Here is a 12,330-nt window from a genome sequence, read left to right on the forward strand (position 1 = left end):
TATTTGCAAGGACAAAATCCCAGTTCTAGCTACCAGTAATGAGACTAAACTCTTCAAATTCCATTTTTTTTCTTGGTATGGCTGAATTTAATTTTACTTCTGATGATCAATATCCAGATTGTTAAAGGAAAGAAAACAAGTCTCCAAAGGTGACAGTTTAAAATTTATGTCATAGATCAACACTTACAACTTCTGTGTGTTTTTTCTCCTTGCCTTACAATATATCTGTAATCATAAACTATATCTTGAATGTCCATACATCTCTCGTAGTAAAGTTCGATTTGTTCCATTATGTCTTTGTCATGAAGAGGATTAGAAATCTGTAAAAAGGCAAATGATGGATAAATGGCATTCCCAGTATCTGTTGTTGTGTATCCACAGTTAGAAAGATGCATCGTACACAAACAACAAAAGGAAACAGATTGTGCACTACGATCAGCTCATCTGGCACATCCTATTAGTGTGTCAGACAACCTGATGCTGGCCACAGCAGACCATTGTCTATTTAAATGGTCAGCATAATCCAAAAATCACAGATGAATTTCCAAAACTGATCAAACCTATGTGACTTTTACCATCAGTTTTATCAAAACCATAGATTAATCAAATGTGTATTAATTAATTAATCCAATCCAACAGTGTATCATCAGAAACTCTGGGAACAAAGCAATACTAAAAATATGTTCTTATTCAATATAGATTTTAAAACATTCACTTCCCAAAGTATTATCTTTTAGCATTTGAAATGGTAACTAATATTCCTAGATTTCAACAGAAAATTATCATATATGACATATGTTCCTAGATACCATTGTGCAAATAGCTAGTTTATCACTTGATGAACATTCCATCTGAAAAAATAAAATACAGTCATAGTTGGCTGCTAATATTTCAACATTTCCAAGTAGTGCTTTTGCTTACCTGTTCTGTTTCCAACACATTGAGGCGATAGTATTTCACAGGTCCAAAGAACGCTTCAATACCATTTACGTACCCACTGCCTCCAAGAACGAAGTATCCAGCAGTGTCATCATAATAGAAATCTTCCCTAAAACTTGAGAACATGAAAGACAAGTAAGCTGACTATCTAGAGGTACTGTGAAAGAAGAAAGAGAAATTAGTATTTCTCAGAATTTCTGCAATTGAAGGTCTTAAGCTCATTGCAAATATCTTTTTCTTTTGTCATTTGTTTATTCTCAAAATCAACTCTGCAATTTAAGGTGATAAATTATGGAGTAAATTTAACAAATCCCTTCTCTACAAACATATTAAGCCAGCAGGGTGTTTTATTTTTCTGATCTGTAAATATATTTTGATATTTTATGCATCATTACTCAACCTTAATTTTTTTTCAGTTCCACCTTTCTCTTTCACTTTTCTAAAAGTGAAAGCGTATGAAAATTTAAGTTATCTGTCTCTTAGAGTTACCATCTGCAACTTATCAATTTTTAGATTTAAAGCATAGCAGAGAAGGAACAACCCTGAAGTCTGCCATGCACTTCACTGTTACGTAGTTCCCTTATTAACAGTGGCATTTTTTAATTATTTGCAAGAGAAAGAGTCCATCTTAAATTAAAGTGAAAGAGAACAACTAAAAATCCATTAAAAAATACTCAGTTGCTTAGAATAAAGGACAGAGCATGGATACTTTTGGTAGCAATTTTGCTCTCTAACTAAGTAAAGCAAGGAACAATTTCCGTGGTGAAACACTACCTCTCACAGTAACAGTAAAACTAGACTTCAGTATGGCCAAAAGTTCATTTGAAGACTGACCTTAATGCCACTGACCTGCCAATCAGTTTTTGGTGAGGGTTATCAGACTCTAGTACTCAATCGTGCATCACATTAACTCATGGCATTAACAAAAATATTCAGCTTGTGCTTAATGTAAGCACAGTAAAGCAAGCTGGTTTTGAATGCATAGTGTAGCAAAAGACCACAGACATTTTCAAAATCAATTAGAATCTCAGTTACAAACTTGTGTTATCCTTCTCCCATTCTCTGTATCTGAACATATACACACATATTACTCCACAAAGGGGAAAATGGTGCTTACGTGAAAGATTGATGATGATGTCTTTTCAGATTCTTCCCAACACTGCTTACTTCGATCTAAAAGAACACAAAATATTAATCACAATAAAAGAAATGTTATAGGGTACATTCATTGCAGTGTCAAGTTGTTCCAGGGGAGGTTCAAATTGGATGTTAGGAAATATTTCTTCACTGAAAGGGTTGTCAAGCACTGGAACAGACTGCCCATGTTAATCGTGGAGTCATCACCCCTGGAAGTGTTGAGGAAACAAGCAGATGTCTCACTAAGTGCTGTGGTTTTAATTGATATGGTGGTGTTTGGTCAAAGGTTGGACTCAATATATCATCTTTGAGGTCTTTTCCAGCCTTAATGATTCAATGATTCTCGTTGACCCACAGCCCAAAGTCCTCCTCCCCGGAGCTGTTCTCAGTCTACTCTCTACCCAGACCACGTGTGTGCTTGGGATTCCCCTGACCCAGGTGCTACACCTTGCACTTGGACTTGCTGAACATCACAACGTTCACATGGGCCCACCTCTCAAGCCTGTCCAGGTCCATCTGGATGGCATCCATTCCCTCCAGCATCTCAACTACACCACACAGCTTGGTGTCATTAGAAAACTTGCTGAGGGTGCACTCAACCCAAGTCAATCAATCAAAGTTGATTTCCCAAAGCTGGATGGTCTGAACACCTCCTCACAACTTCTAGTTTTAGATTTTTCATTCTCTTGCTATGTGAGCATGTAAAATCTACAGTGTTTCTCTCAGCCTCAGCTACTAAGGAGTTTGTCAGAGGCATAATCAAATTATACAGATCTGAGCCTTGAACCTATAATTCAGTAGCAAGCATACCTGTCCACCCTTAAAGGAGAGATCCAGTCGAAACCACTGCTTCAGAGGAAGGCTGAAGCTGGTTTTCACTGCAAGGTCATCCCCTCTCATGAGATGCATCTGAATATGCACATAACCTGAGAGCAAAAACAAAGAAAAAGGAAATAAACACCACAGAAACATTAACAGCAATAATGAGTTTATTCACAGTGCTTCTGTCCTCTTCATCACCAACAACAGAAATCTGGGCACTCACCAAGCCATACATCAGCTCTCAGAGAGTCCCACAGACAGAGCTCCACATTTCAGTTACATATCTCAGATGCTGATGCTCAGGCTCCCACATGAAACCACAGACTGAAAACCAGGGTTAAACAGACTAAACAGACTAAACCTAAGGCAACAGGGAGGCTGTCACAGTTGATCTCAAACATCAGAAAGCAGTTGTGACTTGCAGTAAATAGCAGGAGGGACCAGTAAACAATGGCATCCACTCAGCACTCGGCTGGTGGCACATGACTGCAATGATCAAGTACAAGATGACTCTACACTCCACTTCTTGGACCTGCAAAAGCTACAGTCATGGTCTGAGCTTCCAAAACCAGAACAGGCTATTATGATAATCTAGTCTAACATTGAGAATAAAACTGGCCCTAAAACCTTAGCAAGAAAATCTCACACTAAGCTGATAAATTCTATTTTTTTTTGTTGTTGTTGTTCTTCAAAGAAAATCATCCAGTCTATAATGGATAAATTTATTATTGAAATTCGCTACATGATAGAGAAAATGAAAATGACAAAAATACAGAGAGGAAGAAGACAGTTGTCAAACTTGCAAAGAAGGAGGAAAAAAAATGTATTATGAGAATGCCAGGTGTGCACTTCTAAAACTCTGCATGTTTATTTCCTCTTGTAGCCTGCCAGCGAGCTCCTAGCTCTCTTCTGACAAGTACAGACTCCTACTGTGAGTGTTGCAAGACTAAGATAGTGCTACCTCTTAACTTTCTTCTGGATCAGGGAAACAGACTGGTTCTTGATGATTGCAATGTAGGCAAGACCTTGAATGACTTTGACTTTTTCTGAGGCTATTTCAAATTATCAAAAATTTTCATGTTGTATATATATACAAATTAAGGTCAATTTAAAATAACAGTACAGTAATAATAAGAAAGCTTGTTCATTGAGGTAAGACTGTTTAATCTCAAGTCTATGTTCCTGGCTGTAAGATTCAGGCTATTCCCCTGACAAAGCAGACATTTCCTGAAGTTAGCCAAGACTAGATGCTATGCAACTACTCAGCTTTCTCCTGCTCATTTAGTAGTTACTTTCCTACTGAGACACTATAGTCAAAAAGAAGCATTTTGCAAGGGATCAATTTCACAAAATAGGTCTAATAATATATTTTTGTAAGTGTTATTCCTAGGCACAGATTGATAAAGACTGTATTAGACCTCTTCTGAAAGCCATTAATAATACCCCTTACCTTCCTCATTTAGAAATACAGCAGGAGTACCATACATTTCTTTCGAATCAATAAAATAGAGTATACCACACAGATCCTTTTCACAGTGATGGAGAAGATACAGCCAGATTGAAACAGTGAACCTGTATGAGCAAAACCAAACAAAAAATCCACTCCTGAGAAAGATCTCTATATAATTTGAAAAGCATGCATTTCACTTGAATTTAGCAAACTTGTGTCATACATGTAATCTTCAGAATAGAACACATCCTCTGCAGTAAAAACTTTCAGAAAAACCACACTTAAGACACTTAGATCTTTGATCTCTAACTGCAGACTTTTGTGGTAACAACAGGAGAAGAGAGTGTGGAAGCGTTAAGTGAATCAGTTCCAGAATGTCAGAGCTACTTCCAGATCCTACATCACCAAGGAACTGAAAACAGAACGGAGACAAATTGGAGCCAGCCTCCCACATACAGACTACAGTACCAAATCGCCAGATGCATGGTCTTGTTGTCTTGATTGTTGAAGCCAATAAAAGTATTAGCTCTGTCTTCTATACTAAAAGTGAATTGTGCAAATATGATTGGGAGAAGCAGTTAAAAATGAGTCCATTCTCTGGACAGTACAAATAGGTATGAATAATTCTCACTGAAGTATCACAGGATAAATAAAGGTGGAGCCTCTGCAAACTATGGAACAGCGCAAAATAAAAACCAAATACCAACAGCACTACGTATTTAGAAATTTCTGTTCAAATCTGGTTGAAGCACTAAAAGCAGAATTTATACCACAATATCTAATTTTAAGGAGTTCCTCCGTGCCAGACTAAATCTGCTTCCGTGCTCTTAACAGAAATTTGATCACTTATTTCTGTAACATTGCTACAGCACTTAGGTCAATGCTGAATGACTTTGAAAATCATACCTCCAATGTACAATTCAGCAGAGGATTATAATTATTATCTGATGAAATAGTTCACTTTTCTTAGTGACTTCTAGAAAGAGATGGTCAGTTTTTGCATTTCTATAATTAATAAAAATGGCCAGTATTTGTTTATAACACTTTAGGATTGAGTCAGGTTGTCTTGCTTCTCTCTCAAAAAATTGCTTGACATGAGTGCCTTGTATCTTTTCCTGTACTAAGCCACTGTAGATCTGAAAGCCTAACACCTGCTCTTCTGCTTTAAAAAATGCAAAAGCGATAAAGTTTTCCCTAATGGAAACTATGCCTTAAACAGCTAATAACACGATTTTCTTCAGAGATGGTACATGGGTGAGGTAGAAAGGTTTGTAAACGACAATCACTTGTATATTGATTGTTAGGACCTACAGGCAGACACTGGGCTTCTAGAAATACTGCTTGTGTGTTCATGCTTATATATTGCTCTTTTCAACTTTCATCTCTGCCAACATAACAAACTCAAATACCTCATTCTTCATTTAATCCTTGATTTCAAGTCTGAGACCGTGTTTGCTCTGGACACATTTCTTGGGACAGAGTTTGGGACAATGCTGACTCATTTCATATCCCCATTGCTGCAGACTGCCAAACAGCCTGAGCAGTCCCTTACAGTCCCAGCCTGCCCTTGCTGCAGGCTCTCCAGTGGTTGCCACCTCAAATGACAGTAATGTATCTTGGGCTCTCTTTCTTTACAAATCCCTGACTGATGCCAAACAAGTAATCTCAGTTAGATCCATCTACTTCTGTTGACCTTTTGTACAGTGGGGAACCATACACAGAACTGAAAAAGAACTGAAGAACTCTCTTCCTCTTCCTAGCAGAACTACCCCAGGCTGTCACACAACCACAACACACACTGAAGACATTACCTGATAGCAAGAACTATGTGGAGCAGATAAAAAGATGCATAAATGTGTGCCCTATAATCTAAACCAGAGCTCGAGTGTCTCAGTGCCAGAAGCAGAATGCAACTGTGCTGGTGAGCAAAGAGCAGCAGGCTGTCCACCCATCCAGAAGACACCAGGAGCTAAAAACTGCTCTGTAATTATGGCTTCAGTTATGGTCTGAGAGCTAGTAATTTGCATGCAACCTGTGCTCTCTGGCAAGTCTTCTTGGCACTCTTTTTGGGGCCACAGGACAAATGCAAACCAGAGGCAAGCACCAGTTCCTGCAATCATTTCCTACTTCTGTAATAATGTTGCCATGGTGAGAGCATCTGTGGAAGGGGGGTATATTTATATATCTCTTTTCCCCTGAAGTTGCAAAATATGACTGGAGAGTTGTCACAGTTTTGGGAAGGGGGACCAGAGCACAGCAAGATGACCTTACAAGAGCAATTCCTCTGTAACGGAATAGTGTGCAGGGGATAAGGAGTCTAACTCTCCTGTCTAAATAGGAGAGTTTACACAGCAATGGTAGAAGGAAATGGAACGAGCTCAAGCTGGAAGACTTATCTAGGCAGAGGATTCTATCACTAAGGGGCTTGTCAGGTGCAAAATAAACTAGAATGTGAATTTAAAGAGATAAAGCTGCTTCATGCTGCTTGCCCTTGCAAGAAATCCTACTCTGCTCTTGGTCAGCAAACAATGTTAGAAATCCAGATCTGTTTGTAATGCAGAAAACCCCAGGCTAGTTAGTTATGAGACAGCAGTCTGATCACGACAGCAGGTAAGAGCTAACTCACCCTCCTAACTGCACCTAACCCATTCAGTTACACCTTCTGGTGGCATCTCTTACACAGCACTGCACAAATACATACTATAAATATCTTCCTCAGGTTCAGCTTAAGCCTGTGCAAAACTGGAATCAGAAAGAACTGCTAACTAGGCTCCTTTTTGCATCTTTTCTCAAATTAGTAGGCAGTATTCCTTTAATTTGTGGTATAAGTCAAGAGTTTAAGTACATTCTATAGCGTTAAAACCAAATACAGCCCCATTCAGTTACCTGCCTATACTTACATGGGAAAATCAATCTGATGTTGTCTGACTGTCTCAAGTTCTCTGTTTTCAAACTGCTCAAATTTCTTCACAATTCCTGTTTTTTCCCCACTGGAAGCATATATAAATTCGAGAACCTGGACACCATCTGCAAAATACAATCTTTCTTAATTTGACATACAGAAAGCATAGAAACTAATTAATTAGCTTATATTCCTACAGTCAAACATTTAAATTCACACAATAGATTAAAAGTTAACACAAACACTCAGTAAGTCCTTAAACACGAGTTTACTTGCTGCTGTTAAATACATTACAGTCTTGGACCAAATAACCCATAAAACCCAGCCTGTTTCCAGATGGAATTAAAAGCAGGGAAAGAAAAGACATTTAAATCTAAGATACTTAAAGAACGAGTTAGTAAGCAAGAAGTCTTAATGTATGTTATTCACTTAAATCTCATCCTATCTTTCGTTATGCCTAAGTGACGTTTCTCCACATCTTTTGGACTTGTTCTCCATCTGCACCTCTCTATATTATATGTATGCATAGATACCAATTCTGTTCTTAACTGATATGGATAAACCTTAATTAAACTGATAAAGCTGCCCTTCCTAAGAAACAGGAGAAAAATCTTTAAGGCCATGATATATCATCAGCTTGCCCAGAGAAACCCAAAAACCAAACAAAAAACCACCAAGAAACAACAAAATAAATCAAACCCTGAGCAATTTGTTACAATATTATTTTAAGAAACAAAATTTGAATATTATTTCTCCTGTTTTCTATTAAACTGATGTAATCTGTAATAAAAATAGATAATACAGACAATAAAATGTTTCATGATGTTGCAGGTATCACATGCTGTCTCCAACAAATATTTTAGAAAGCCCCTAAAGGAAGTGAGATGTTCCCTGTTCTTCTTCAGAGCATCTACATGCCAATGTAGTGAAAATAAATGACACAAATACCATTATGGGATTTTCTTGGACAGAACCATTTAGAAACAAATGTTCTTTTCCCTTCTAGGTTCTGCTTTGAGCATGTATTGAGAGCAAAAGAATTGTCATCAAGTGTAAAGCTAGAGATAGGCAGGCAGAAAGAAAAAAGAACTCAAAAAATCTATAAAGAAAAGCTGTTTCAGTAATCTATACAGTTGGCAAAACACGATTTTTTATTTAAAACTACTTTTTTTTTTCCTAAAATGCTTGTTCATACTGGTTCTAGGGAAAAAAAAAAAAGAAAATAAAAAGAGGTGTTGTGAAGTTTAGCTCACAACAAACACTTGAAAATATGTTTCTGAGTGTGAGACCATCATCTTAAGCAGAAGGAGACTACTTGTGTGAGAATTATGTGTGCAGGAACTGCAGAACTGATTCTAAAATAATGCAGAAAGAGACTGAAAAACTCTCTCTGAAAATAAAGGAATAGTGTCCACTGACTCTGGTGGGTTTTGACTAAAATTGTTTGAATAAGCCTAGAAAATAGTGGGCCATGCTGCTACAACCTCCAGGCTGGCTGTGATGAAACAATCTGAAGAGCAGGATGGCTTCAGCACTTGCCACTCTAATGTCACAGTTAGGAGACTACATGTTCAACAATGCTTCCCAAGTAAACCACTGTATGTAACATTACTATTTACTACCAGTATGCACTTTTTAACAGCTTACCAGAGATGTTATTTGTTTCCTTGGGGGAAAAAAGTGACATTGCACCTACCACTTTCATGAGGGCACTGAAGTATCCTATTGGCCTGGAGCATCCACAAATAGTCAGCCCCCCACTGAAGACAAACTTTGTGGTCCTTATATGGCCGTTCAAAAGGTGGAACTGCCTCTAAAAACGTGTAGTTCTTGGCAACCGCAGCCTGGTAGTCTTCATTCTGCTCACCATCATAATTGCCAGCTGATTTGTGACTAATCCATGCGTACAGGATCACACTGTGCACTATTATTGAGTTTCTGATGATATAGTCATCTCTGTAAACCATGGTGCTCGGAAATTTCAAATGTACTTGTCGAGTTCTGCTAACATAAAGGTTCTTCTCATCCTTCCATCTCCTTCTATACACTGGTACACCAGTCCTGAACTCGGAGGAAGCTACTGCTTCCAGACTGACAATACAAGGCTTAGAACATAAATACTGAACTGAAACCTCAGAATTGTTATGAACTTTTCTTTCTAAAATATTTAAATAGATAAAGTCTGCATAATCCATATTCTTCTGAAACTGCGGAGTAACTGCCGTTGTCTGTAACGTCTCCTTTCCAAAGGACAGCACAAAGTTCTGGAAGAAAACCCAAAACACAAACGTTAACCAGAGAATCTAAGTTTATGTGATTACTCATATATCACAGTAATTACAGAACACTGCACAAGCATGTTTATATACCATACTTTAACTTCAAAATATGAGGTTTCTTTCACCCAAGTAGACAAGAGTTACTGGAGAGCCACCATCAAGATTTTAAGGTAACAACTTCCCTACATCTAGTTCTCAAAGTTACACATGCTTCTACAAACAAACTGTATTTACAGGGTGTATCCTTCAGTCCTTATGCAAGTGGAAACCAGTCTAAGATAGTGATTTACACGTCATGCTATTTAAACATGCTCCTATGATCAGGCCTAAGGAGTGCACATGAAAATGTGCTGGCTTACGTTTACTGTGTATCATTGTTTGCTAGGACTGCCACAGCCTGATGTTTCTGTACCTTCTTAAAAACTTAGCTAATTTTGTTACCTGACATGCAGATCCTTGAAGTACAAAATAACAACAAAGGTTTCCTGAGAATGAATTAATATTTGTGAAGTGTTTAATTTTTGACATGTTCCTATCCTGAAGATGGACTTGGAAATCTGAGCAGCAAGAGCAGCAGACTGAATTTGCTCAGCTTTTGCTCTCCATGGCTATGTGTGTTATATATAGTTTGAGAGTGAGTGCCTGGACAAACAACAGGATTATCCTCTATGCTGAAGTTCTTGTCTCTAAGGCTTCAAACAGCTTCTTTTCTTTCTTCCCTGCAGTCAGCATCCAGCTTGATGCACTGCCAAGGATACTGGGGATTACTCAGCTCTGAGGGCAAGCCACCAACACAGTAGTTCCACCAAGTCCCCTGGTCTGTCTAAAATATCCAGAATTGTCACTTAGCATTACCATGGAAGATGGTCATTAAGATTGCCCAAAATGAGATCTGTCTTGGAAAACTTTTAACTTCACTAAGATTAAACAAATTAAAATAAAATTTATCTTGGATACCTGTCTTGGATTGATGGCTTTTCCACTGTGTTTTTCAAAATATTCCAAAGGTTTGGCCTAGTCATTAGTACATTTCTAATCATAGAAATTACGTGCTGTGCACCTGGAGGACTAGACCTTGCCCACAGTCCAAAATGGGGATCAGTAAAAGTCCCTAATGATAAACTACTTTGCTTTTTATTTCTTAAGAATATGTTGACACTCCTTGAAAGCTACACTGAAAAAACATCAAGCCAGTAAGACCTGTGAAGGTGTAAATATTACAAAAAGTCAAAACTAAGTCCTAAACTAATTACTTGTTCCTACAGATAAGGATTTTTGAATTTTTTGATCAGCTGTGTATCAAATGCCTCCTTAGAGGTGCAAAAGAGCTCAAGGGTTGTTAGTGGAACATGACTATGCATAGAGGTGCTGTTCGCTTCAAGGCCTTGACTTTATTAAGGGCAGACACTGGAAGAATAACCAAATGAGAGACCTTTGGATGAAAAAGCTAGATATCATTGCGAGCAGATGGGTAGCTCTAGATCATTAGATTTACTTAGTGTTCCTAGGGAACTAGTCAATTAAACCACTTTCCATAACTGCAACCAAATGCTCATTATCTTCTTGTATCTGGCAAGAGACACTGCAAGTGAGATGTGCAGTGATGCTGAACACCGATAAACACATGTAAGCACCAAGGTATACACCCTGAACAACAAAAAAAAAGCTAAAAACCCCACAAAACACCATGCAACTCAGTATCTTGGCTTTCTACAATAGGCAGCCTCGTCAGTGACAGCCTTCCTCTCTCTGCCTTATTTCCCACTGTACAAAATGCATATTGGTTAGAGCACGATCCTAATAATGAGGAGGTCATGGGTATGATCCCTTTATGAGCCGTTCACCTAAAGAGTCAGACTCAATGGTCCTTGTGGGTCCCTTCCAACTCAGAAGGGAGAATCACAGAGAATACTCTGTGATTTTGTGATATTGTAGAAACTATGCAAACTGAAGGGTCTAAAAAAGGAATAGCAATAGAAACTTGCTATCCATTGGAACCTGGTGTGGTGTCTGCCATATGCTGGAATAACACACATACACAAATACTGAGATAAAAGTTGATGAGAGAGTCCTGATTTTAATACTAATTTGAGTACCTTTCAGAACTTGACAAAAGATACTATTCTTTTACATTTCCAACACAATTCTTCTTTGATTTAAATACTTCCAAAAGCATTAAAAGCCTATAGCAGCAGCAACAAATTATCCTAAACCTCTTGTACTTACTTGATGGTTACCATTCATATTTCTTGATCTTACAATAAAGAGTACTTGTAAGTAGCTTAATCTTTATGGTACAGGGGCTGGGTCATGAGAAAGATGGTAATATACTATGAACACAATGCCACGTGATTATCACAAGATGCAAAAGTCTACCAGGCAGGTACTAGAAAGCATAGGGGTACTGATGTGTGCTCACCACACACATGCACTTACTGTCAAAGCACATAGAGCCAGCTCTCAGTTTTCTCAGTGGTTATCCAAATACAGAGAGATGGCAACTAGACTCCAGCAAAGACAGCTTGGGTCTGGCACAGTTCATTAACAAAGATGCAGCAGTGTATGAATATGTTCATCTGATTTCCAGTGAATGGCAGAAATTTAGTGGTGGGGATCCCAAAGCAGTAAGCCCTGAAACCCAAAGTCAGCTCTTTGTAGAACAATTTCCTACAGCACTTATGCACAATGCAACATGATGGCTGGTGCCTAAGTTTAGCCTCAGCTCTGCTGATCTAGTGCCTTTCCTGTAGTGCCTGATCTGCAAAATGGCTCCTCATTTTACTTTGTATTCTTTGGTCCCT

At 38.2% G+C, this 12,330-nt stretch overlaps 1 protein-coding gene across 2 annotated transcripts in view; it reads right to left on the minus strand.

Moving 5' to 3' along the window:
• Window positions 1–12,330, minus strand: part of SEL1L3 (SEL1L family member 3) — a 33,982-nt gene that overhangs the window by 20,265 nt on the left and 1,387 nt on the right. For both annotated transcript variants that reach the window (XM_083861729.1, XM_083861728.1), the window contains exons 2-8: window positions 8,947–9,514; window positions 7,249–7,375; window positions 4,349–4,470; window positions 2,887–3,002; window positions 2,057–2,112; window positions 922–1,054; window positions 188–320 (exon numbers count right to left, since the gene is read on the minus strand). In XM_083861729.1, coding sequence (XP_083717855.1) covers window positions 188–320; window positions 922–1,054; window positions 2,057–2,112; window positions 2,887–3,002; window positions 4,349–4,470; window positions 7,249–7,375; window positions 8,947–9,514 — 1,255 coding nt within the window. The remainder of the gene's footprint in view (window positions 1–187; window positions 321–921; window positions 1,055–2,056; window positions 2,113–2,886; window positions 3,003–4,348; window positions 4,471–7,248; window positions 7,376–8,946; window positions 9,515–12,330) is intronic.

This window comes from Zosterops lateralis (genome assembly GCF_965231275.1).
Source record: "Zosterops lateralis genome assembly, chromosome: 5".
Lineage (NCBI taxonomy): Eukaryota > Metazoa > Chordata > Aves > Passeriformes > Zosteropidae > Zosterops > Zosterops lateralis.